Source organism: Copadichromis virginalis, linkage group LG19 (genome assembly GCF_057382275.1).
Source record: "Copadichromis virginalis isolate Kocher_CV1m ecotype Utaka linkage group LG19, C_Virginalis_male_GT1.1, whole genome shotgun sequence".
NCBI classification, from domain to species: Eukaryota; Metazoa; Chordata; class Actinopteri; order Cichliformes; family Cichlidae; genus Copadichromis; species Copadichromis virginalis.
Genome location: NC_140636.1, coordinates 23,462,406 through 23,487,884, shown reverse-complemented (window position 1 = coordinate 23,487,884; position 25,479 = coordinate 23,462,406). Strand labels below are relative to the sequence as shown.

The following is a 25,479-nucleotide window of genomic DNA, read 5'->3' as shown; positions in this document are numbered from 1 at the left end:
AATATCTTCCCTTGTAGATGTACTTTGCAAACTGTATGCATATTGTCCTAATAAACCTGTGAAGCTCTAATAATAAATTAACTCAACTACCTTTTTCACCTCGCAGGGTTCTCAATGTTTTCCGTCAGTGGGTTGAACATCATTTCTACGACTTTGAGAACGACGCAGAGCTTAGAAGTCGACTAGAAGAATACTTCACCACCAAAATTCAACTGCGAGGTCAGTCACAAACACAAACGGCTGCTTCCATAAATAAACATTTGACACAACATGGGAAAAGCCGTCCTACAGCTGAACTTTGCAATATTTCCAGCGTTTATCTATCAAAGCTACGTCCAAAAGGGTGTTTATTGAGCCACCTCTGATGCGTAAATTGCAAATAAACAGCAAGCAATGTTATTTTATCTAAATCCTCGTGTGCCATATATTGGTACGTCAAAATCATACGGTGACCATATACGACAAGGTTCGATATCGTGTCCTGGGTTCGATTGCAACCCATGGCTCTTCCCCTGCTCTCTCTACCCTTTTTGCTGTCTGAAACATGTTCACTGTCCAATCAAAGAAGGCAAAAATGCCCCCAAAAATAATGTTTCAAAAAATCTAATTGCTGTTCATAACTTCTTGTCCTAAGTTGAGGTATATTTTGGTAACATCTAACTTTGAATATGATATTCTGAAATTATGTCCCCCTGTTAAATTATCTCGTCACCTCTGGCATTTTTAGTTATTTTTGTGTGTGTATAAAAATATTAACCTATATCCATGTGCAGGAAAAGAAAGGGTTCAGACACTATATTGCAGCTATAAATAATTTGTCTGTACGGGATCATTATCAGGCAAATTGCTGCCTTTGCTGACTTTCTTTTCCTGTCTTCTGACTTAAAATATAGTCTTTTTGTTTGCCTTAAAAAGACCACATCACTACTGTGATGATTGATTTGATGATTTGTCCAACTACTGTCTGTTTGGATCTGAGCAAAGCCTCACTGGGCTTCTTGATGTAGTCTCTAGTGTAGTTTTACCTGTGAAACATGAGTACAGTGACACACCAGTGGTTAATGGATGATTTTTTTTTAATGTATTTATTTATTTATTTCAGGTAAGTCCATGAGAAAGTGGGTGGAGTCCATCAATAAGATCATCAGGAGAAAGATGCAGCCTCAGACAAACGGCGTCAGTCCCAGCATCACATTTGAGAGCTCGCCTCCTTCCATCGAGTGGCACATCTGCAGAAGCGGCCAACTGGAGTTGTTTGACCTCATGACCCTTCACCCCATAGAGATTGCACGTCAGCTGACACTGATAGAGTCTGAGCTGTACAGGTCAGTCACTCATAGCCATAGAAGTGGAAGGTTGAAGTCAGAAAATGCGTGTAGCAATCGGCTTCTTTACATAGAGAAATAAAATTCTGCTTCCACAGAGCTGTTCGGCCCTCCGAGCTGGTCGGCAGCGTCTGGACCAAAGAGGACAAAGAGAAGCACTCTCCAAACTTGCTCCGCATGATTCGCCACACTACCAACCTTACTCTGTGGTTTGAGAAGTGAGTCACTTTGCTTATAAGAAAATTCACGTTAATTTTTCAGGTCCCGTTTCCTCTAACGATGTTTCGTGGATGTGTTTGCGTGTTTCAGGTGTATTGTGGAGACAATGAACCTGGAAGAGAGGGTGGCGGTGTTCACACGGGTCATAGAGATTCTGCAGGTTTTCCAGGAGCTCAATAACTTCAACGGTGTGCTGGAGGTGCTCAGTGCTATCAACTCTGTTGCAGTCTACAGACTTGATCACACCTATGAGGTGAGTGAGATATGAGGAGAAAAACAGGACTACACAAATTAAAGCAGAAGTCGTTTGCTTCAGAGGAGCCAGACCTTTTCCTTTTTCTAGTGGTCTTAAGTGAAAATGAGTGAAAGCCTGGGGAATCGTTCAAGGGATGAACCAGTGCTATGTCAGCACATTGTGGACAACTTAGCATAAAAATGCTAAAAATGACAAAGTTTGACAAGGATAAAATAGTGTTTTGCTCCAACAAAATGATTTCCAAACAGATATCAGCCAATAACTCGGCATATCTTGGCATCTCAGTACTGTGTACTTCCAAAAAAACAAAATGTATAGGGACCTGAACAAGTGGAGAAAGAGAGAAGAAAAGCATCTGCTGCTGCTGCTGTATGCTAAATTACACCAGAACTGGACTGAGAATCAGTAGCAGCAGCTCTGTTGGAGTGATGAATCCATCTTTGACTTGTTTGGTTGAAATCAGAGGTCAAGAAAGTAACAACAGTGTCTGCAGCCAGCCTTTAAAACACAGTGGAGGAGAACTTGACTAAGAAATATTGATGTTCTAGCTTGTTAAAAACTCTGTTTGCCTTTATACACAGTCTTTCCAGGTGTTCGCATGTGTTTCAATAAATTCCTTTGCCTTTTTTTCTAATAGCAAAGTAGGAAAAACAAAAATGAGGGAGGGCTCAAGGCCTCTGCACATTTCTGTGTTTGTGTGTCTACATGCAATGTTTGGCGTTGATTTTGAAACTGGCATTTACGCTGTAAGGCTGAGGTGGTGATCAGACTGCAGTCTGAGCTCTTCTCCCTCACCTTTGCAGGCAGTACCAGAGAGGAAAAGGAAGATCCTGGAAGAGGCAGCAGAACTGAGCAAGGACCATTTTAAGAAATACTTGGCTAAACTCAAGTCGATAAACCCACCCTGTGTGCCTTTCTTTGGTAAGTCTTCTACAGTCTTCTGACTGTGCTAGTGAAGGATGGCAGGACAAAAAAAATGTTGACTTAAAGTAGTTGTGTCTGGATCCTGGCTGTGCTGTGAGTCACCATTATTTATCAGAAAACAATTCAATCTCTTGTTTGTCCCGGAGTTGTTTTTATAATAGTAAATTGACTTAACAAGTGAGAAAGTACTGAACAAATAAACACTTCAAGCTCTACTCACATTTTTTGTTTTTTGGTCCTCAGGTATCTATTTAACCAACATACTGAAGACGGAGGAAGGCAACCCAGACTTCCTGAAACGCCACGGGAAGGATCTGATCAACTTCAGCAAGAGGAGGAAAGTGGCGGAAATCACAGGAGAGATCCAGCAGTATCAGAACCAGCCCTACTGTCTGAAAGTGGAGCCCGAGATGAGGGTGAGCACTCGCCTTTCCAGAATTGTCTTTGAGCTTGTCTTAACTGTGCCCAGTACCTGAGTTCTGACTAATGATTGTGTTGCACAGAAATTTTTCGAGAACCTGAACCCGATGGGTAACCTGAGCGAGAAGGAGTTTACTGACTACCTGTTCAGAAAGTCTCTGGAAATAGAGCCTCGGAATTGCAGGCAGCCTCCTCGATTTGTGAGTATTTATAATTTAGTGAAGTTTTTACTGCTCTTATACAAGTTCCAGTTCAGTTGCGGATTGGAAAGGGCAGGTTGGATTATTTAAATTGGATCTCAGTAAGTTCAATCAATATAAGATCAATCCTGAGAAATGTGTTATCTCTTGATTCTCCTCTCTCATTGCAGCCCAGGAAGACCGTGTACAGTCTGAAATCCCCGGGTATCCGCCCCGTGCGAACATCTACCTCTGGCACCCTAAAGGGCCACCCTGTCCCCCTGGAGAGGGACCCCCCACACAAGATCACCTTCCGGAGTATCAATGAGAACGATTCGGAGTCGCTGGTTTCGGTGCCCACCTCTCCGAACACGCCCACTCCCCCACAGTCGGCCACTCCTGACTTTAACTCAGTTTTCACAGAGCACGACCAGCTCAGCAACTCCTACGGCGGTGAGTGTGAGGCCGATGCTTGATCCATGGTTTACAAAGAAAAGCGTGCAGCTAGTCCAAGTATTGCAGATCCAAGTTAAATTATATACTATGCCCCTACATTCTCCGATAGTAGAGTTTAGGTTTCAGGTTAATAAATGTTTCTAATTCCTTCTGCCACATGTGACCTTAATCTTCTGTGTTTGAATTTCACAGGTAGTAGCAACTCCATATTTGCTCCAGTTCTCCTGTTTACTGGAAGTGAGTGTGAAGTTTATTTTGATTGCTCCCGATTGTAGTTCTGCACAATTCTGCCAATATAAAAGTAGCCGAGCATGTCAGCTTTTTCATCCGTTTTAATCCGTGTTTTCCGTTTTCCTCAGAGTTACAGTCTGCGTCATGTGGTAGCCTCCACCACCTTGGAGAGGAGCTAAAGCCACCACCTCTGCCGCCTCGAAGGAAAGACACCATGTCGGACACTAAAGTAAGAGCAGTGCGCCGTTTCTGCATCATTATGAGTTTTGCAAAGACTTACCTCAGTTCTCTGAAGTCAAGATGATTTAAAGTTGAAGACTTGGAGTCATTTTAAGAGTTTGTTTTGGCATTTAAGATCACTTTAATGGTCACGGGTGTATAAAATCGAGCACCTAGGCATGCTTCTGCAAACATTTGTGAATGGGTGGATTAAGAATAAAATGTCACTGTTCATATGTATGCAAAGCTAGACGAGTGAATATTTTTAGCAGTGCTTTTCCTTCCCAATTTGAGCTCATTCCTTGCTCCAAACTCATCACCAACATATTTAAAGCCTAGCACTGTTTTCGGCTTCACATTCACACGCTCGCACTCTGATGGATGCGTCGGGGGCAACTCGACGGTAAAATCCGTCACAAAGGGGTATATGCTGCTACACTGAAAACCTAACTGCAGTCGCTTTTGTTTGTAATCAGACTGCTGCAGTCACCTGTAGTTTGCACTGGTAAAATACCCATCAAGTGGTTGATGCTGGGAAGAGAGTAAAAGTTACACTTTTTAAAATGTGTTGGTGTCAGAACAGCTTTTACTTTGAAGGAGACTGTTTGGAGAGTAAAACGATGCGTATTTGCGCACAACTCGGCATCTTCCACTCAAACCATGGGCAAGCACGGCAATCAGTTAGGCAATGCCAAGGTTTTTGGTCCAGCACCCTCTATCATCAGCTTCACTCCACAACCACTTGCAGCTGGTGGTTACCAGATGGATGCTAACCAGCTCTGAGGCCTCAGGGAAAGGACTGTAATGCTTACATTGTACATTAACTGAGCTGGAAAAAACAAATCCAGATTTTTACCAGCTTTTTCCACATAGTAACTTTGTAAGAAAATAACTTCACATGGCATGAATGCTTTCTGATATCTCTGAAGCCCCCTTGTGGGGATGTAGAGCGCTGTGTTAGGAATCACTGATGTGCAATAAACAGGGCAGCATGTGTAGTAAGTCTGACACACCTCTTATGTGTTTATGTCTCAGCTGAGCTCCAGGTCCGACAGCCCTCCTGCCATCCCTCCCCGGGTGCCGCCTCCTCTGCACAGGAACCAGCCTCGACCCCCAGTCTACAACGGCCCTCCCACCGATGGCCCCTTGCCCAGCCCTCCACCTCCACCACCACCCCGCGACCCCATCCCAGACACGCCTCCCCCGGTGCCCCAGCGACCCCCGGAGATCTTCATCAACTACCCTGTCAACCAGCCTTCGCCCGTGGGCCGATATACCTGGGATTACGGCAGCTCGCCCAGTTCCCCAAACACGCCACCCAGCACACCGTCCCCTCGCATTGCCAGGCGGGGCTGCTCTCTCAGCGCCAGCCAGAATAGCCTCTGCCCTCTCTCTATTCCCACCTCCGCTCCACCTGTCCCCCCTCGCTACAACTCCAGCCCACACCTCCCTAAACTCCCACCAAAGACATACAAAAGGGAGCTGCTACAGGCGCCAGTACAAAGCCTCTCGCTGGTGGAGAACACCGACAGCAGCCACTGAGCCAACTTTTCCTTCACCACCACCGAAAGGCAAACTTCAAACTTGCTCCTTCAAACTACAACACAGATGACTCAAAGCTACTGATCTGAAAGAAAAACACTGCTCAACATACAAACTCCACCAACCCCCGCTGTGCCTCTCAGGGGGATCGGTAGCTCCACCTCCATCGTTAAAACCCGCCGTGCCAATGAGAAACCCACACCGGCGTGCCAGCTATTAAACACCAAGGAGTGTTTGTCGGCTTGGAGCGTTACCTCCTGCTCCTGATGATAAAAGTTCTCATGTCTCACACACTTCGCTTACCCCACAGCCCCACATCTCCGTCACCAGTCGGGATGGCGGAGAGGAGGGGAGAATGTGGGGACCTTGGATTTTGTAGCTTCAACTGTCGTGCTTTTGTTTTCTTTTGGGCATTGACGTGATTTGGAGTCTTGCAGCTCACAGATGTAGCTCACTCACAGTGGCTGTAAGCAGCAAATGTTTTCATTGATTTGTTTTTCCTAACTGAAAGCAAACAGTTGCCAAAGTCTTATTTTTATGCAGGGGGATAAGGGATTTTTGTTTTTGTTTTAAATAAATGTGACATTAGCAGAAACACCAAGGAGGTGACACTGAATCCCCTTCCCCCCTCACACCTTGTATCTCAGCTGAACACTGTGACTGTAAGAACATGAGTCAAACTTTTTTTCTTTCTTTTTGAAGACGGGCCTCTCCACAGCCACAAAACGTTGCCTTTAAAAATAAATAAATCAAACAGCGTTGACCTCTGACCCCAGGCTCCAGTTCTCTCAGCGCAGTCTTGAAAACGAGAGCTGAGAACACTCCATTTGCACATCAGTTTTGGGCAAAGTCAGCAGGTTTTGATTGGACTTACTAAATAAATAAAACATCCGTCTGCGCTGCACGACGGAGGGAAGTCTGCCACGATATCAAACAGCACCTCCAGGTCGAAGTCGAGGACTCCGACATGTCCTCCTGCTCTTCAAAAGCCGATGTCTTAACCGAATCCCTTAAGGATGCGCGCTGCTGTCTGACACTGTGCTCCTCTCCAGAAGCCACCCTCATGGCCAACTCTTCTTCTTTGGTATTAAAACTTAGCACTGGAAGCACGCATCCTCCCACCAAAGCTGGGTCTGCCGGTGGCTGCTCCAAAGACCTAAAAACAACCACCAATCCATGAAAAAGGAACTTTTTAACCCAGCTTCTTCTTCTTTCTCTTTATTTTTTTTTCTTTAATTTGCTTGAAACATTTTGTTTCCCTTTGAAAGACTGAAATAATCCTCGCATCATGCTCAAAATGTGCCTTTTATTTTGTTTTCTACTTCACGGAAATAAGTAAACGGTGTCTAAAATGCTAAAAAAAAAAATAAATAAAAATAAAGTTGCCTATGTAATGTTTAGAACAAAGCTATACACTATGAAATTGTACATGTTTGTGGATACTGTGTGTGTATATATAACATGTATACACTAACTAAATAATTTGTATAAAGTGACAAGGGGTTTTTTCTGTTGTATTGTACGCTCATCCACATCTGTTCAGTCATATATTGCCTAATAATCCACTGCTGCCACAGTCGGATAAAAAAGAAAAAACTCAGACGCAGGTCAACGTCACTAACTTACTCACAGACAATCTCCAGTTTATTAACTAAGGAAAGCCATTATTTCTTCCCTGCCCCTTAGGTGTTTCAAAGCAATGAAATTACAGTTCAGTATGCCAAGCACTTAACGCGACCTTCACTTTGTACATCCTACTAATTGCCTTTTTTTTCCCCTCCTCCAAGACTTTTTAATAGTGACATTCATTAAACAGAGGTTGGAATTGTTTTAAAGTTCCAGTTGAATACATGCAGACGTAAATTCAACTGCAAGTATTGGAGCATAGTGAATAATTAGAATTTTTATTTCCTTTTTTCCTTGTTTTTTCTCCTGAGAAACACACTTTGTGCACTTTAGGCTGTACTGTTGAAGAGCCACAGTTGTTATAGGTCATGTTTGTAAACACAGTGGTCCTATGCAACTGTTAAACCTGCTTTCTACGTGGATCAGGGCAGAACAAACACACGTCTACCGCCTCGCTTTTATCCCCCATGCTGGGTCTGACATGTTCGACCGCCGTGAGCAGAATTGCTTAAAAAAAAAAAAAAAAAGCCTCACTCGTGCCCTTTTAACTCTTTGCTTTTGCGCTGAAAGTACAGAGCCCCTCTATTCCTCGTGCTTGATGGCAGTGGATAATTCAGTTTTTGATCCAACTAGGGATGAAAGGCGTGCGTAGGAGCATTTCTATAAAGAGTAGAAGTGACTGCATTTGACTGTTTCTGCCCATGTTTTTGTCCCAAGTTTCCCATATCAGGATTGTTGGGGTTCATTTCAGAAGATTTTTTTTTTTTTTTCCTTTTTAAACCCTCAACAGAACCTTTTTGGTGGCAATGTAACAGCTTGATCCAGCATTTGGTTTATTTGATGGTATGTGGCCTTTTAACTGCTTTGTATTAATGGTCTTGATGAGATTAATAAATCACCCAGTCTTATTTTGTACTGAACTACTCCTTTCTCTTCATTTTGTTCCCTTATATGTAGACAGTGGAAATGAGGCAAATTGTTATTCTGAGCGGGGCACTCTGAAACTGCATCTGTGAGCAGACCAGCAGCAGAGACCCCATCAAAAGATCAATACGTCACTGTCGCATCAGCGATAGAGAAGCTGCTTCATCACTGAGTTGCCCAACTCGTGCAGTGCCCATTCAGAGAGTGTAACTCGTGCTTTTTCTGTAGTTAGAATTCACATCACATGCAGGTCAAGTTAAGAGGATACTGGCCACTTTATTAGTTACAGGGCTGTTACAGTTGTAGGGCTGCATCTATTGACTATTTCAGTAATCAAGTAACTGGATAAGAAATACTTTGGTCTTATTAGTGAGCAATGATAACTATTGAAGAGGGGAAAAAACATCGCTTTCCATTTTTAACTCCATACAACATCTGTCCAGGAAAAGCCCTAAATAATTCCTTTGATCGTGTACATGCCATATTGGAGTTACATTTTTTTTAAATAAAATATCTTAAATGCAAAAATGTATAGTCTCACCGGCCCTCGAGGAGTTCGACACCTGTGATTTAACCAGTGTGGCATGAGACAGAATGATGGGTGGAACAGTGGTTAGCACTGTTACCTCACAGCAAGAAGGTCCTGAGTTCAATTCCACCATCAGGCTGTGGTTTTGCTGTGTGGAGTTTGCATGTTCTCCATGTGTTTGCTTTGGTTCTCTCACAAAGACATGCAGTTAGTGGGGATAGGTTAGCTGGAAATTCATAGGTGTGAATGTGAGTGCATATGGTTGTTTGTGTGTATATGTTATCCCTGTGACAGACTGGTGACCTGTCCAGGGTGTACCCTGCCTTTTGCCCTAAGACAGCTGGGATGGGCTCCAGCCCCCTGAAGAGGATTGATGGTATGAGACAGTTAAAAGTTTATCTTTTAATAGAACTTACAACAGTATGTACTGTGCACAAAAATAAATGGCTTTCATATTTTACGAGTTTAAAACCTTTATTTTTTTTTTACAATATTAATGGTAAATGGCCTGTATTTGTATAGCGCTTTTCTAGTCCCTAAGGACCCCAAAGCGCTTTACACAACCTGTCATCCACCCATTCACACACACATTCACATATTACAAGAAAATATATATATACTCTTCTGTGTTGAATTGAATGTCCTGTGAGCAGTGCCTGCATCTGTTCACTCGATTTTTGTCTTACCGTTCCAGTTTTCTAAAGTTCAACAGGAAAGGTGGCTGGTCTCAGGTCAGTAAATGTCTCTTAAAGATGTGATTGTAAGGGACGCAGTAAGTTCTGCTACGCTGGTAGGACGCCACGCGTTAAAGTCAACTGTCCTGTTTCTGGAAACCATCAGGAAGCCGTTGGAGCTGAAACGTCCGGGGATGTTTCCCACGTCGAGCCAGACAAAAGGAGCCACGGAGTCAGAGTGGAGGGTCACTGAGAAGCATGTCTTTTTTTCTTCTACCTTCACCTGTGTGGAAGGACACATCAGTCTTTAGTGGCTTATGGAATAACTTAAATATATAACTCTATATCTATATGTATATAGCTGGATAGCGTAGTAGTTAGACTACACACCTTTGGAGCAGAGGATCGCATGTTCGATTCCCACCTGGGGTGTCTATATCCAGTATCCTTACAACTAGAGATTGATGATGTACAACATAAATGCTACGGCAAGGGGGAGCCAAGACGCCAGGTCAGGGGGGAGATATCATTACCCCCACCCGAGATTAGGCCAAGTGTGATAGGAGTAGGATCATGGCCAAGTACCAGAAGGTCTCTAGGCTTGTGAGGCTAAGCTGGATACAGGAACAGCTCCTGTACTACAACAACATCAGAACTGGAGAAAAGAGTAGTCGATATAAAGAGAGGAAAGGTAGCCTGCGGGGGATTGAAGGCACAGGCAATCAACCATGAAGAGGCCGCTAGGAAAGCAGGCAAGCCAGGCCATGACATCAAATCGTGGCTCAAGAGTTGGGAGTTCGTCTTGTAATCGGAAGGTTGCCGGTTCGAGCCCCGGCTTGGACACTTCACCTGGTGGCGCCAGTGTCCGGCAGCCTCTGTCAGTGCGCCCCAGGGTGGCTGTACAAGCTACAATGTAGCTTGCCATCACCAGTGTGTGGATGACTGGTTGTGTAAAGCGCTTTGGGGTCCTTAGGGACTAGGAAAGCGCTATATAAATACAGGCCATTTACCATTCAAACTACAATGGCTAGTCACATGTATGTGGAATGGAAGGTTTCAACCTGAGCGGAAGAAACAAGGGACTGGTTAGTGTCAGCACCACAGTCCAGGATGAGAGTACCGAGGAAGGCAAGGAACCATCATGGAAGGACATGTCTATAATCAAGTTCTGGGCACAAGCTGGGCAAGGCAAGATGCCTGTCCTGAATCTGAAATTATTCAGATGATTTTCAGTAAAAATCAATGCTTACTGTAATGTTGGGTCTGCGGAGTCCTTGAGCATCTTTGGGCGAGCAGAGGAAGTGGTGGTTAGTGGGACCCTGCTGGCTGCTGTCGTCCTCCAGTTGGAAGGTGAGCAGGCAGGTAAGACGGGTACAGTTTCCGCATCCTGCTAACAGGCTGGCGACGGGCTGTTTGAAGACCGCCACAGCGCTACCTCCAGGCACGAGCAGCATGCTCGAGTTTAGCGTGCAGACTGGATCCAGCTCAGTCCAGGAGAACACATTCACCTGATGCACAAAAGTATGACAATATTAACAGCGCCAGTTTAAATTTACTGTTCAACTGATCTGCACTCCCCTACAAGCATTTAGACTTAAGAAGATAATTCTGTTTTTATCAATAGAAACTGTCATATTTTATAATGACAGAATATTTAACAAACATATTTCCACCCTCATTTATTTTACCATGAAGCATCACATCACATAACAGCAGCTAAAACTTTGATCTTTAAAGATGTTCAACACTGAAAACAGACAAAAATGGGACTAAAATAACTAAATAAATAAATAAATTATTCTGGCTCCTAAAGCCTACCACAGCCCTCAGCTTCAGGTCACGGCTCAGGTCTGAAATGGCGTAAATGACCAGTGTGTCGTCTTCCTCGAAAGCAACAGGAAAGACGGCTGCAAAGAAGCTCTGTGCAAAATAATGCAGCATTTTCCACTTCCCACCAAACTCTGTGCAAACAGATACACAAAGATGACTATGTAAGTATTTTAGAAAACAACCTCCACGTTAAAATGGCCACACTACCAAAGCTAAGAACACAAAGTTCTGAAGCAGTCTACACAAACAATTTGTCTTGCCACTCACCAATCGACGACCAGGAAGGCGCCTGCCAAATGTCATTGAGCTGCCAGTACAGCGCACCCATGGTGTGACCTTTGCCCTCTATAATTTCACTCCGACTTCTCCGATAAAACTCCGTCTGAGTCTTCACACACTGGGCCTGCATGACCTGGACATACAGCACAGTCAGCAAAATGTGTGACAACATTAAACGAGCTGAGCGGCTTAAAAAAGAACATTTTTTTATTCTTTTTTTTTGTCAGCGACTCTTGCGTTTGTAACTTGGGATACAGACAAATTAGCTTTGGCTGTTTTGTTACACTGCATGTGGAGGAGCTCATTCAATAAGCAACATATGCTCTAGTGCACACAACAAGACGCCCCCAGCCTGAGGTGCCTAGATGACCGACGGTTTTTGTACCAGATCTAGGAAGATGCTGCTGACAATCAGTTCTGCATTCATTTACATCCACCTGCACCACCCAAATGGAACATTGAGGTTCAAGAGGTCCCTCAAGCAAATCTCCACGACAGCTTCTCCTCGACTCAGGTTGGTTTTCTTTTACTTACAGTCTAAATACCACCTTAAAAGTATCACACACATGGACGGTTTGCACCTCACCTGAGTGATGTAGAGAGTATCTGTAAATCTTTTCAGGGGATCAGTGGCATTTGGCAGGTGGAAGTGTAGAGCAGTCTGCAGGATCATCTGCTGGTTTCCGTCTTCATGGTGTTGACGATGAGAAGTGAAATTACTGCCGTAGCTCCAGTCTTCTTTAATGGAAACCTGCAGCATCATAAAAGGAAAACACAAACAGTCAGCAACTTTAATCCATGTTTGCTTCCTTCTTTATAATATTTAGTTACCGGCTGCAAAGTGGAAAAGGACGGCCAGGACTGGAAACCATATTCAGAGGCAAAACGCGTCCGTGGGAAGGTCCTCCAGTCCCAGCAGTCGAGGATGTAGCTGTAGAAGTGAACGTCTCCGTAGTGAGGATCATAGGGATTCTCCGCCACCCATCCTTCCTGCTCCGATTCAGCCCCGTTCGTTGGACTGGAGACAAGAAACGGGCGACTCTGGTCCTCCTAAAGGAGATGGGACTTTTGTTTCTACCGATTTGCAGGAGTAATACTGAAAATACATTGCTGGGCAAGTGTATTGCTCCAGTTCCTGATAATTAAATCATCAATTAAAAAAAACAACACAAAAACCTGCTTTTTGTATTTACTCGATTATCTTTGTTGAAACATGCACGTGTGGCAAATATGTAAAAAACTAATCAATCTGGACGGGAAAAACACTTTGGCAGTACCGTAAATTACAATACAGATAAATCAGTCATTTAAAACACAGATCCTTACATTAAGTGTGACATAACCAGACTCACCTCTTGCACAAGCTTCTTTATATTATCTACATAAAGCATCACATAGTCTCTGATGTATTTCGGCCTTTGAGAAGCTGGGATGTCGAACCAATCTGTTGCCAGAGCAGCTTCGTTTTCATTGTTACCGCTCCAAATTATTATAGAGGGGTGGGACTTCAGGCGCTGAACCTGAGCAGTAAAAAGAAAATAAGAGAAAGAAATAAAGGGAAACATCACTTCAAGCTTCTTTAGGATTTTAAATCTCCTCTCGGAGCCTTTCGAGAGAAACTGTGCGTTTGGTTTGTTTATCCAGTATTTTACACCTTCAGGAAATAAGAAAAATCACATCCGTATATCAACTGACCTGCTGGACGACCTCTTCTCTTACTGTCTGTATAAAGTCGGTCTCAGTGGGATACATTGCACAAGCGAACATGAAGTCCTGCCAAACCTAAAGATGTGTTTAAACACAGCGAGCAAACCATCTGTTTACAATATGTTCAGTGATGTTACACAACCAAAATCATGTAAAAATACCACAGACTGTTACATACATGTGCAAGAGCACAACAACTGGCTTATGCCAGCTGGATGTCATATTACACAAAGCAGTGCACAGTCTGTCAAGAAAGGTTTACATTTCAGGTAAACAAAAAATGCTTTAGTCCTTATTAGGTCTTAAAATGACTACTACATCTACTCAATCAGTAGTTTATAGAACTGCCTCTAACTGACTTTATTGATCTCTCATTGGTTCAGTTCATTGAGCTTTTGGGGGCATTTGTTTTTATGCACAGCTCTTTCAACACCCTGCCACAGCATTTCAATCAGCCTGAGGTCTGGACTTTGACTGGGTCATCACAACGTGATCATCATTCATTCTGATCATCATCCCATTGCCCCAAACGTTAGGTGTCAGACAGATGGCTTCACATCAAACAAAGGATAAAGGATGTCAAAACACACCTTAATGCTCCCGAACAGCAAACTGCTTTTATCAAGGTGCTCATAATCAGCTAATCAAACGCATTTGATTCTTATTTATTACCATCTTACTTATCCTGTTGAATCCTATGGAAGCGGTGAGGCTGTAAACAGATTTTCACACACTTTCTGCAATTTGGCTTATTTTTTGCTGAATGATGACTTTGTCTAATATGCCACGAGTTGTTTATTTGAGGTTGTAGTTACCGATTTTAAAACCTGCTAAGGACCAGATTATTTTTATTATATGTCCTGATCTGCAAAACCTTATAAAGACAATTACACACAAAAAACCCTGCAGAAGAATCATGTACCACGTCAGTATTTCAAAGGATACTCTATTATATATCAAGACTACAATAAGCTTTCTATCCAAGGAACTGTATCGTCTTCAGTTAATAGACCGTGCCAGTAAATCTCACCTGGTTTATGTTGGTCTCTTGCACCTGTGGGTATCACTACAAATGTCTCAAAGGCCACAACAAAATAAGTATTTAAAGTTTTGTTTTTAAACACTAGAGGGCAGCGTCACTTACCATGATCCCCAACTCATCACAAATTTCATAAAAGAGATCCTGTTCATACACTCCTCCTCCCCAGACCCTGAGGGCATTCATGTTAGCATCTACTGCTGATTGTAACAAGTTCTTTAAGCTGCAAGACAGACAGGCAGAAAGATCCGGCATTAATGAAAATAAAATACTAAAAAGACCCGACACATACCTACACACAAGAGGCAAAAGAGGAATATAGGTTAAACTAAACAGCGACCACTTGACTGAACTCAAAAGAACCAACGTCCACTCACACATCAGGGGTGACCTGGTCCTGGAAGGAGTGGACTGGGATCCAGTTGGAGCCTTTGAGGAAAATTGGTTTCCCGTTGATACGGAAATAAAAGCTCAAGCCCGGGGATCCAACAACTGGCTCCTGGATGAGCTCCACGGTGCGAAAATACACCTGCGGGGGATACTCTCATGAGCGCTTTCAATTTACTACAACAGCTACTTTAAAAATCAGTGAAAACTTCAACTGTCCCATTCAATGTGGGGCAAGTGGCATGAAAATGAAAAAGGGTGAAAAGTATTTTATTTTTCAACAAAGAAAAATAGTTTTTATTCCTTTTCTAAGTGGACACATCCAAAAAGTGCTTTTCCTGAGAAAAACAGTCTACTTCATTATTATTTCAACACCCATTCGTGAGTGAGACTGTGGTGCAATGGAGGAAAAGGAAGAGATCATCAGGGAGAGAATGAGATAAGAAGGAAACAGGTGTTTGCACAAGTGAAAACTTACATTAATAAAGTATTATTGTTATAAAAAACATGAAAAAGCTCTTAATGCTTAATTTTCAATTCAATCTAGAGTATTTTAGAGCTTTTTTAGGTAAGCTGTATTGTGGTAGTAGCTTTTTATTTAGTCAATAAGACAGTCTCCTTTTTGAACCATTCATTTGTAGACATAGATTTAGCCGTTTGGCGACAATGACAAGAGATATGTTTGGAGGTGTAAAGGTGAGGCTTTAAAACCTAAGACCACTGCACCAGCTGTTAGGCATGGTGGTGGTAGCATCATGCTCTGGGGCCGTCGTAGAAGCTTGTTTATGGAAATCAAAAGCTTCTAGTTGAGGCACAACTTGCTAAGGGACATTTAACCAAATGTTATTGAGAGTGTACGTGTATATCTGATGCAGTATACTTTTGATTCTGTGAGGTTTAGAGAAAATCCAATATAAACTCAAACTTTGCAGTTATGCAATTTTTATATTGAAACCATAGACTGTATATAAAAGATGTATCCACTGTGACATCAGCTACTTGTTTGTGAAGTCTGCATTAAATTCTGCACTTTTGTTGTTAAACTGGACATCACACGCGAGCTACTGTGAAACTCAGGGACATTGTTCACTCAGTAGACAAAGAACAATAGATAGAGAAGAGATAGTTAAATCTGGTGACCCAATTAACTGCACTGGGATTAAAATCCATAAATATTTATGACTTTATTCTTCAATAAAGTCATAAACCATGTGAGAAGTAGGGTCATTTCTACAGAACCAAACTTTGTCTTGTAACCGTAAGATGCCACTCGATGCTGGACTTTAAAAACATTACAAGTTTAAGTTATCTGCATTGTCTTCAGTTGTCAGACTTGGAGGCTACGATAAATTGCACTGTGATTAAAATCCATAAATAAAAAATGAGGAGACTGCATGTGCTGACAGGCAGCACACTCTCACCTTAGACTCTGTGCTGAAAATTAAAAACTCATCCTGAAATCCTCTGATAGTGAGACGGTAAAACGGTTGTTCTCCATGTCCATTTGGCCACCATAGTTTCACCTGACTGGCCTGAATGAAGAAAAAAAATAAAGCATGAGCGTGGACGGGTAATTGATATTACACACAACAATGAGACTGGAGTCATTTCAAGCACCGTGTTGATGAGTATGGTGAAGTTGCTCTTGGTCTTTCCAGGGTTAAAGTGTGTCTGGAAGGTTTGCTCTGAATCCAGTTCAGGTATGGAGAGTGTGAGCTGGCCACGTGCTGTCTGAACTGCATCTATAAGAAGCTCAATCTGCACCCTCCACTGGGAGAAGGCATCATCTGGACAGATAGATTATTCATAAAAAGACACAGGAAATACTGGAATAAGTAAGAGAGGGCGCTTTATCGCGAAGATTCTCAGAACTTTCTGGAAAATAGCCCAAGATCCTTCCTGAGGAAGTCACAACAGAACACTGAACTCCAAAAATCTAAATTCAGTGCAGCTCGCAACAAATAAATAAATAAAATTCCTTTTTGTGTTGAGTGCCTGCGTCTTACACAACTGCTCTTATGCAATCGATAAATAATGCACCACTCTCTATCAGAGGAGAGACACTAAGGCTTTATAAAATTCTCCTTATATCTGAAATTGCCCCCAGTTTGACTATCCATTTATCCCCAAGAAAAGGTTGGTGATCAAGATTAGATGGGACGTACTGTAGAGAGGGACAGAGGAAACCTGGACGAGCTGCAGAATATCAAAAGCCTCGAGTCGAACGCCTTTCCACAGTCCCATCGTGGGGAACGAAGGTCCCCAGTCCCAACTGAAAGAGCTCTGCTCCTGGACCAACACAGACACTGAGGTTTATTTTTCTTCAGGCACAGTTACAGGTCCATACATATTGGCTCATGTCATCCACCGCAGTGGATTTTAAAGTCAACCTTTCACAATGCCATGGAAGGGCAGACTTTAAGCTTTAATTATAAAGGGTTTGCTGTTATGTTTGAAGGTATTCATTCTCTGTTTTTACCAGTTTATTTTCTAGAAGGGAGGGACTTACTTTTCTGATAAAATTGACATGGCATTCCCCTTTTTGGACACCTGGAGGACATTCAGGAGGAACTACGTAAGACGTGTGAGCTTTCCTCTGCTCAGACGCGTAAAGAATTGGTGACAGCAAACCAACTTGCAGAACATTTTCGCCGTCTTTCAGCAAGTCTTTCACAGAAAAGTCCTACACACCAAAAAAGCACAGCACACGGGTGATACATGTGCAAGAACATGTGGGGCGGTACTGTGTGCTTGTTTCAAGTTAAACATACATGTCGACAAAACATGTTGTTGGTCTTTCCAACAGCAATCCCATTGAGTGAAACCGACCCAACGGTGTCCACGCCATCAAACACAAGAAGCACCTTCTGCTTGACGCTATCAAGAGATTACACAGATTAGTTAGACAGAGAGCACAAGGAGTCTCTAGATTATGACCTATACAGGTATAGTGACCTCAGCTCAGCAGACAATGTAAATGTGGTTGTGTATGTCCAGTTGTCGAGCGCAATCCATCGATAAGAGACATCGTTGAACCTGAAATACGGGTCCTGAAAGACAAAAAAGGACAAGGTTTATCTACCAGGAATGACAAATGCTAGTCCTCTTAGTTTTTGGCTGTCAAATGTTTTACCAGCACATGCAGTACATTTTATGTCAGTGCATAATGTGTTTAAGGGGTGCGGCTGTTTAAGGGGTGTTCCACTGTATGTTTTCCCAGTCCAGCTCTTGTATAACTCGGCATACTCCAATCTTTTCTCTTGGCTTCCCTTCCTTATGAATGGGTTCTTGACAGCAACCTGTCCACAGAGACCTTCTGATCAGGTTTCAATGAACAGAAGCTGGATCAGCTGAAGGGCCAGCTGGATTTCTTCATACCTTTCAGATACTGTTCACCCACTGTAAGTAGTTTAGTGGGCCTGTCACTTTTGTATTTGTCCTTCACTTTTCCACTTTCCTCAATTTTTTTTAAAGACACCTTGCACATCATGCTGATATGCCATGTTGTCAGCTATTAGCTCTTTGGGAATCACCTTCTTGATATAAGAATGGGTTATATTCTAGGTTTTTATGTGTAGAAAGAAAATTGCTTTTTTCCCCTGCAGTTGGGTCCCTGTTTTATACTTGAGTTGCTTTATGCATAGATCAGTGTTAAGAGCTTTAATAAATGAACAAACGAACAAAAGCATTCTTCTTAAAATGGTCGGGATCAAGGACTCACCGGAAAATGAGTGACCTAGACCTTCAGAAAGCCTGGATAACTATTGCTCAACACCGTTTGTCATCTATCACAAACCTGATAGCTCCTTGCAGTAAATACTTCAAACAGCAGACATATTCTCAGAGTTTTGACATTTGTTTCCTTCTTGGAACTGGGATTAACCTTTAGTCTCACCTGTATATGGCTTTCACTCTTTGCACCCACGCAGGCTGTCTGATCTAATATATTTTACATACAATCTAAACATTTGATAAATGACTACATGGAATGAAATTTATAGGGATAAGTTAAAAATGCATTACTTAAATGCACATAAATGAAAGATTAAAGACTACAAATTAACACCATGAAGTGAGTCGTCTTACCGTGATGTATCCCTGCTGCTGCAGAGCTGAGTGGACACAGCCTGGGACCTGTGCAGGCAGTAACAATGAACCGTTGGAGTTTGACAGCCTCCATTTGCCGTTCAGGTTCACAGTGAGACGCTGCTGCAGAGAAAATACCGAGAAAACACCGGAAAACAAACACCAGCAGGCCCAGCCAGAGAGGCGCACATGCAGCAGCATAGTTTAGATCTCGTTGTAGGCACGGAGAGTTCACTCAAGCCTCCATAATTGTGTACTCTTTTCGTTTTAACTTCGTTTACCCATACTGGGCTTCCGTGTTTGTCACGTGACCTGCTCGTGGTAGTCAGCTGTTCGCAGGCAGGAAGTTCAGGCGCGAAAAAGAGAAGCTTTTTTCTAACTCACCTTTCAACAAAATCCTGCTACAGGTTTAATATAAAAATATATTTTAAAGATGAATTAGATTTTTTAAAGCATAATTTCCTAATCAACAAACATATGTACTTATTTTAGAGGGACCAAATAAGGGAGTGTTTTGCATTTCTAAACACAAGGGTGTGTATACAACATTTACCGACATGGTAAGCAATACTTGGGTTGCAGTCACGTGGTTCTGATGACGTGCGGAGGCAGCGCGATTTTTGAGTGGAGGGCGGAAGTAAACATGGAGGACACTGTGGAGAGTCAGGAGAGCAGCTATTGTGCAACTTTAGACCCCGTTTCTCGGGAGAGATATAAACAGATAGTTAAAAAATATATCGGACGTGATCCGTATTCTTTGAAAATGTCCGAATACACCACAGAAGTAAAGGATTTGCCTACTATCGACGCTGTGGATATCACCAACTACTTGGTCCTCCAGACTTCTTACTACACTAGGGAGCAAATGAAAGCTTTCAAGAGTCTGGAGGCGTACAATTTTTTTGTCAGCGGGTGGGTCCACAACCTTGGAACAAAACGTCTCCGTGATGGATACAGTTTGGTGTTTGCAAGGGTGAGTGTTTGTTCTTATATTGCTTTATCTTAAACACGCTAACAGTTAGCGTTAGCGGCTTTAACGTCAACAAACATGCCAAATCCTTAGGACTTCGTGAGAGTGACAGTTGTTTGTTTCAAGGTAAACCATTCTCAGAGGTCTAACGAGACACCTCTGAAGACTTGGGTAATTGCAAAGGAGGATGGAGAAGTGATTGCAGCCCATTGCAATTGTATGGCAGGGTTAGTAGCCTAATTAAGTAGGATGTTATTGCAATGAGAACACACACATACACACACACACACACACATATACGCATAGGGCACTGCTAGCATTTTGCAGGTGTACTTCAGTAGTAGTGGGGAGAGAGTGTTTTCTTTTAGCTAAGAATTCATCAGCTAAGAATTTGTGTGATTGCCTTAGATCCCTCATGACACTCAGATGCATTTTTCAGATAGAGGGTAGAACTATTCAGTCATGTCATCACCTAGATAATGATTTCTCTATAGGCTGTTGAGAAAGAGTTAATGAATAAACATGTTACTTCAAATAAAGTGCCATTGCACATTAGTATTAGTAAGCTATGCATCATCAAAATGTACTGTAAATATTGCATTTCATGTTAAAAAGATTATGTGCTCTATTTCCAGACTATCAGAATCATGCTCGCACGTTGGAGCTGTTCTTTTTGCAGTTGAAGCTGGGGTGAAAATGAGAGCGACATGCACATCAGAGCAGTGCAAGTGGCTGATGCCATCTCATGTTAAAAAGGTAAGCCAAAAAGCAAAATGTAGGATAAAGAATGTTATATTGGGACTTCATGTGACAGTAGGATAAAATATCTTCCCCTATACTGCTACCTTGTCGTGGTGGGGAAGCTTGAGTGCCTCAATGACCCTGTAGGCTATACCGGCGGGGGCTTCAAGCTCCTGGTAGATCTAATCAAGCCGGGCATATATAGCGTTTTGGAAAAGAGCTTTTTAAATTTTAATGATCTTCTTTGGCTTAATTTTTCCAGATTCCTGCTTGCCCAGTAACTCTGATTGACTTCTCTTCAGCAAAGTCAAAAAAACGAAAGCTTGAGTGTTCCATTGATGGCTGCACAAGTACACAAAAGGTTGGGAAATCACTTCCATGCCCAAGAGTGCAGAGAGATTCAGAGACATACTGTAGGTTTTTTGAGAGTTTAAGCAAAAACTGTCCAAGGAGTGCAGCACTGATGTCTAGGGAACCTTACCACAAAGAATTTGTCCCCCAGTCTAGCATGCTTCCTAAAACTGTGCCTGAGTACAGAACACCAGAGACACTGCAGCTCCCCCCCAAAGACCTTGAAGAGCTATGCCTGGACTTCCAGCTTGAAGAGCTCACCCTGTCCCAAGTCCAGGCTGTAGAGAGGGCGACTCGAAGTCAGAGTGCAAGCAGTATTTGGTTTAGGCAAAGAGCTGGACGCGTAACTGCCTCTAAGCTGAAACAAGTTCTTAAGACCAACCCCCAGCAACCATCAAAGAGCTTGATCAAGGCCATATGCTATCCAGAGGCATATAGGTTCACCACAGCTGCTACAAGGTATTTAGGGTTTGATGTAGGGTAAGGCAGAGTTAAGATTTGGGGTATGAAACTGTCCATAACTGTAACTAAAAAAGTGTTATGAAGATGGAGGTTAGTTATAGGCTTATACGGCTAGGGTTATACAGGGTAAGAACTAAGTATAGTTTAGGGTAATGGCATATTGTATAATACATCACTTTACTGTTTTACACATCCAATACTAAGTAATAATTTCCTTTTCATGTTTGGCATGTGTACTGTTTATAGTTATGGATGCAAACATGAAGCACAAGCCAGAGGAGCATATGAGAAGCTTATGAGCCAGGAGCATGCAGGCTTCTCATGTATGGACAGCGGTCTCTGGCTGAACCCCAAGTGGCCATACATGGGGTCCACCCCTGATGGGATAGTCACTTGTGACTGTCATGGAACTGGCATCTGCGAGATTAAGGTATTGACTCTGTTGTAGTCAAGGCCATAGGTGTGACATCTTTCCATAAGAATCAGTGAACTGAGTAAAAATGCAGGAAATACCTTTTCTAATTTCTAATCTATTGTTCAATTAAGATAAGATGAGGCTTTATTGTCTGTCTCAAATAGACATTTGTTTTGGGCAATGAGAGATTATGATAACACAGACCACACCCATCATCTTTGCTTCTTCACTGTTTCATCAGATAAATCTTGATTGTTGTTCTCATCACTGTGATTTTAGTGCCCACACTCTCAGAGAGATGCGGTCAACCTGCGCATGCGTGCTGGGGAGAAGGGCTTCTGCCTCATCAGTGACGGGGATAATGTCACACTGGACCCAACTCATGACTACTATTACCAAATTCAGGCACAGCTTCACATTGCAAATGCAGAGTACTGTGACTTTGTTGTGTGGAACCGCAATGACATATTTGTTGAAAGGATTTTGCCTGACCTTGAGTTTTGGGATGATGCGATTCCTAAAGTTGAGTGTTTTTTTAGAAACAGTATACTCCCAGAAATACTGGGACAGCAAGTTACAAACATACATGTGTAATGTGATAAAAGGACGACAACATAATGACATTTTGAATATTGTTATGACCTGATGGTAGTCATTATGAGTTCTGGCTATTGTATTTGCTCTGACGTAGCATTAGAGCACAGATTGTCATTTAATTTTATTGTACATTTAATTGTGTCATTTAAGTGTTGTGTAACACTACACAATGATTAAATGCTATTGAGGCAGCATAATAATACATTGGTGGTTTATTTACAAGATTAGACTTTTAAACAAATAAACAAAATAGATTGCAATCCATCTCACAGTATAATACTGTACAAACTGCCAGCACAATATGACAGTTGGAGAAAAATATTTCATTTGAAAACATTTACAGACTAATCAGGAGTCAGGACTTAGGTACTACTATTACTCTACCCTGTTCTACTTATCACCAGAGCCAAGCAGCAGATACTGGACACTACTCTTCCTCTCCACCCCCTTCTGTGAGCCGTGACAGTGACAAGACATTTAATTTTTTTTAACTGATTGATTACCACCCACCCCCCTTACTCCAGTGGGACAACAGACTCGGAGAGATTTGATAAGGCACAACAAATTACCCCAATCTTGTCGATCAATGCATGTGTCTCACCTGGCTTTGTGGACATGTTCTCTATTGGCATAGCCCTGCTCTGCAGAATTTGATATTTCCTCCTGACTAAACCTATGACTCGCTCAACATGGATACGCAAATTGGCTATTTTCCTTGTCTCTGCTACTTCATAGGCTGACAGCTGTTTTCTCCCTTTAGTGAATGCCGGTGTCTGTAGTGAAGCACAGTAAAACCCCACATTATCGCCAATATTGAACCCACGATCTGCAAGGACAATATCTCCAGGTAACAAGTTCTTTAGGAGGCCACTCTCTATTGTGATCTGCTTATCGCTAATTCTCCCTCCCCAGGCAGAAGATATGTAAGTGACGTAGCCTTGGGGGGCAACACCAATCAAAAATTTTACAGTGTGATGGTGCTTGTAGTTGGACCAAGTTTGAGCTTGTGCAAGAAGATTAGATGGTCTCTCAATAAAGACTTCAAAGCAATCAACAATCACAGCCACTTTACATCCAAATGCCTGTCTGAAACTCAGTGGCATCGTAGCTTGAAGAACATGTCGCTCTGGCCACTCAATTAGGAACTCTAACCTTTTATGAAGTATGTCAATTACTTTATGCCAAACTCTAGAAGCAGTGGACAGAGAAATATTGAACCTGAAAGCTAAATCTTTCAGGGGCAGATTTAGTCTCAGCCTCAGCAAAACTAGTATGAATTGTTCAAATTTGGACAACAAAGACATAGGTCCCGAGGTGATATAGGGCTCGCACAGTTCAAAAATCTGAATTAAAACTAAGAAGTTGGGGAGCCCTGTGTAGAACTTTGTCTTGTCTTCATTTTTTTCAAAAGCCTCCTGGCTGAACTGTGTGTCCAGAGCCTTGCTCCGAAGATCAACCAGCTCTGCTGTGTTCTGTCTCAAAACATCCTCCATCTTCTCGATGTCATCCATCGTCAGCTCTGTCTGGCATCCAGCATCCGCACAGCCTGCAATATAACAGTGGGGGAGCATAATCAGCATAATAGAGGCAACCTCAATTTTTACTCATTTTCACTGTAGGAGTTTTTTAGTGGGCTATTAGAATCTGGTGTAATGTGTTTAATTCACTATGTTAATTTAATGTAATTATTTTTTTTAATCAACAAAAAAACATGTTGCGTCTAAACAAAAAATATATTTATATGTTTCTCACCACAGAAACCTTACATTACGGATATCTTTACTTATCTGTGAAAGGAGACTGTCTGGAATCTGGCAATATAAGAACCACAGCAGTGTACAAAAACCTGTGGTGTGTGCCTGACGGTAATAAGTGCCACTTTTTCTTTTTTTTCTGAATAAAATGGTATGGATTTACTCTGTGATTAAAAAATCACAAACATGTAATATGTAACTTGGACCATAATCATTACAGATAATGGCATCTTTTTCTCTTTGACATGATTCTTGTTTGTTTTACATCTCAGCACAATATCTTACCTGGATAAGTGAATGTCTCATTCATACTGAAGTCTTCTGGTTGTGGATTCTCAGCTGGAAGCTGCAGTTCGGGGTTCTCCACTGTCACTAGGCTCAAATCCGGGCTCTCAGCCGTCTGTTGCATATCCAAAATCGCCTCTGCACATCGATGCTGTTCTGCCTTAAGCTTCATTCTTTTATCTCGTTTGAGAACTGATTCCGATCTGGGTTTTCGTTCGTAGCCGAGATTGACCGTCGGAGCCCAGTCCTCCGACTCTTCGTCATCCAAAGCACTTGGGCAGCCTATAGTCCCAATCAAGTCAATATTAGACTACTAACTTAAAAGCACTAAGTAAACGAGAATTTAACGACAACATAATGCTAATAAGTTCGTTTGCAAACATAACATTACCTCTGACGAAGTGGTCGCTGCAGACACGGGCATTGGCAGACTCTGCTCCTCCCGACTGTAAACGTAAATTTAAAATCCATTTTTTCCTACGTTTTTCGGTTAGAATTTTCCATTTTTCTCCTCTTCGTTGGGCTATTTTTGGTACCCTAAAATACCGTTTATCAGTTTCTCGGGTCGACCTACTGGAGCATCCGTAAACACAACAGGACAAAGGCATTTTGCGTACTGTCTGTCTGTGATTTTGCGCTGATCTTTTTCACTTCCGCCCTCCAGTCAAATTTCGCGCTTTACGTCGACGTCACGTCTACGTCAAATGAAACCCAGCTATTATGGAAAACTACTCAAGCAAAATGGAAGTCAGAGAAAACCTTTATATTTAGTAGGTCTCTTAGGAGGCAATATTTCTAAGCATATTACATATTACAATATACAGTATTGTGAAAAAGTTTGAGTCACCCTGTTTCTTTACATTTCCAGAGCCAGACTTTCTGAAGGTCCTTTGAAGTTTTCCTTTGGACATTTGCTGCCTTTTCACTCATTCTTAGCTCAGTCATTGTAAAACTATTTTTTTTGTTAAAACACTTAACACTGACATACGAATCATTCAAGTATTTTTAAAAAAAAAAAAAAAAAAAAAAGCACCTAACTCAGGGATCTTTTA

General features: G+C 42.2%; 4 protein-coding genes across 4 annotated transcripts in view; 2 read left to right on the top strand and 2 right to left on the bottom strand.

The window, feature by feature from the left end:
* Positions 1-8,312, top strand: part of sos2 (son of sevenless homolog 2 (Drosophila)) — a 40,837-nt gene extending 32,525 nt beyond the window's left edge. Inside the window, exons 13-23 of the mRNA XM_085442290.1 lie at positions 107-219; positions 1,103-1,325; positions 1,424-1,543; positions 1,635-1,797; positions 2,604-2,721; positions 2,968-3,140; positions 3,228-3,344; positions 3,515-3,776; positions 3,972-4,016; positions 4,139-4,239; positions 5,265-8,312. Of these exons, the coding sequence (XP_085298416.1) occupies positions 107-219; positions 1,103-1,325; positions 1,424-1,543; positions 1,635-1,797; positions 2,604-2,721; positions 2,968-3,140; positions 3,228-3,344; positions 3,515-3,776; positions 3,972-4,016; positions 4,139-4,239; positions 5,265-5,771 (1,942 nt within the window). The 3' untranslated portion in view covers positions 5,772-8,312. The remainder of the gene's footprint in view (positions 1-106; positions 220-1,102; positions 1,326-1,423; positions 1,544-1,634; positions 1,798-2,603; positions 2,722-2,967; positions 3,141-3,227; positions 3,345-3,514; positions 3,777-3,971; positions 4,017-4,138; positions 4,240-5,264) is intronic.
* A 911-nt stretch (positions 8,313-9,223) lies between these two features.
* manba (mannosidase, beta A, lysosomal) lies at positions 9,224-19,207 on the bottom strand. The gene is made up of 17 exons (XM_085442291.1): positions 18,853-19,207; positions 17,722-17,816; positions 17,538-17,643; positions 17,276-17,449; positions 16,932-17,055; positions 16,384-16,553; positions 16,188-16,298; positions 14,757-14,908; positions 14,485-14,602; positions 13,329-13,415; positions 12,986-13,153; positions 12,465-12,683; positions 12,220-12,384; positions 11,622-11,766; positions 11,343-11,485; positions 10,775-11,032; positions 9,224-9,807 (listed from the first exon to the last, which is right to left on the bottom strand). The coding sequence occupies exons 1-17, from the start codon at positions 19,051-19,053 to the stop codon at positions 9,583-9,585; spliced, it is 2,661 nt and encodes an 886-aa protein (XP_085298417.1). The 5' UTR covers positions 19,054-19,207; the 3' UTR covers positions 9,224-9,582.
* A 232-nt stretch (positions 19,208-19,439) lies between these two features.
* On the top strand, positions 19,440-22,507 carry LOC146686102 (uncharacterized). Its single transcript, XM_085442293.1, has 6 exons — positions 19,440-19,825; positions 19,949-20,049; positions 20,458-20,578; positions 20,826-21,373; positions 21,623-21,806; positions 22,071-22,507. The coding sequence occupies exons 1-6, from the start codon at positions 19,448-19,450 to the stop codon at positions 22,383-22,385; spliced, it is 1,647 nt and encodes a 548-aa protein (XP_085298419.1). The 5' UTR covers positions 19,440-19,447; the 3' UTR covers positions 22,386-22,507.
* A 75-nt stretch (positions 22,508-22,582) lies between these two features.
* LOC146686101 (uncharacterized) lies at positions 22,583-25,035 on the bottom strand. The gene is made up of 3 exons (XM_085442292.1): positions 24,819-25,035; positions 24,428-24,709; positions 22,583-23,934 (listed from the first exon to the last, which is right to left on the bottom strand). The coding sequence occupies exons 1-3, from the start codon at positions 25,033-25,035 to the stop codon at positions 22,904-22,906; spliced, it is 1,530 nt and encodes a 509-aa protein (XP_085298418.1). The 3' UTR covers positions 22,583-22,903.
* Between the last annotated feature and the right edge of the window lie 444 nt (positions 25,036-25,479).

Excerpts from the sequence above, each read along its gene's own strand:
- manba (XM_085442291.1), bottom strand. The coding sequence starts at position 19,053 with ATGCTGCTGCATGTGCGCCTCTCTGGCTGGGCCTGCTGGTGTTTGTTT. Across the intron at positions 12,684-12,985 it reads TAAAGAAGCTTGTGCAAGAG|GAGGACCAGAGTCGCCCGTT; the intron begins GTGAGTCTGGTT and ends CATCTCCTTTAG. Across the intron at positions 9,808-10,774 it reads TCCGCAGACCCAACATTACA|GTGAAGGTAGAAGAAAAAAA; the intron begins GTAAGCATTGAT and ends CCTTCCACACAG.
- LOC146686102 (XM_085442293.1), top strand. The coding sequence starts at position 19,448 with ATGACGTGCGGAGGCAGCGCGATTTTTGAGTGGAGGGCGGAAGTAAAC. Across the intron at positions 20,050-20,457 it reads CATTGCAATTGTATGGCAGG|ACTATCAGAATCATGCTCGC; the intron begins GTTAGTAGCCTA and ends CTCTATTTCCAG. Across the intron at positions 21,807-22,070 it reads CTGGCATCTGCGAGATTAAG|TGCCCACACTCTCAGAGAGA; the intron begins GTATTGACTCTG and ends CTGTGATTTTAG.
- LOC146686101 (XM_085442292.1), bottom strand. The coding sequence starts at position 25,035 with ATGCCTTTGTCCTGTTGTGTTTACGGATGCTCCAGTAGGTCGACCCGA. Across the intron at positions 24,710-24,818 it reads CAGCGACCACTTCGTCAGAG|GCTGCCCAAGTGCTTTGGAT; the intron begins GTAATGTTATGT and ends TTGGGACTATAG. Across the intron at positions 23,935-24,427 it reads TGAGACATTCACTTATCCAG|GCTGTGCGGATGCTGGATGC; the intron begins GTAAGATATTGT and ends GTTATATTGCAG.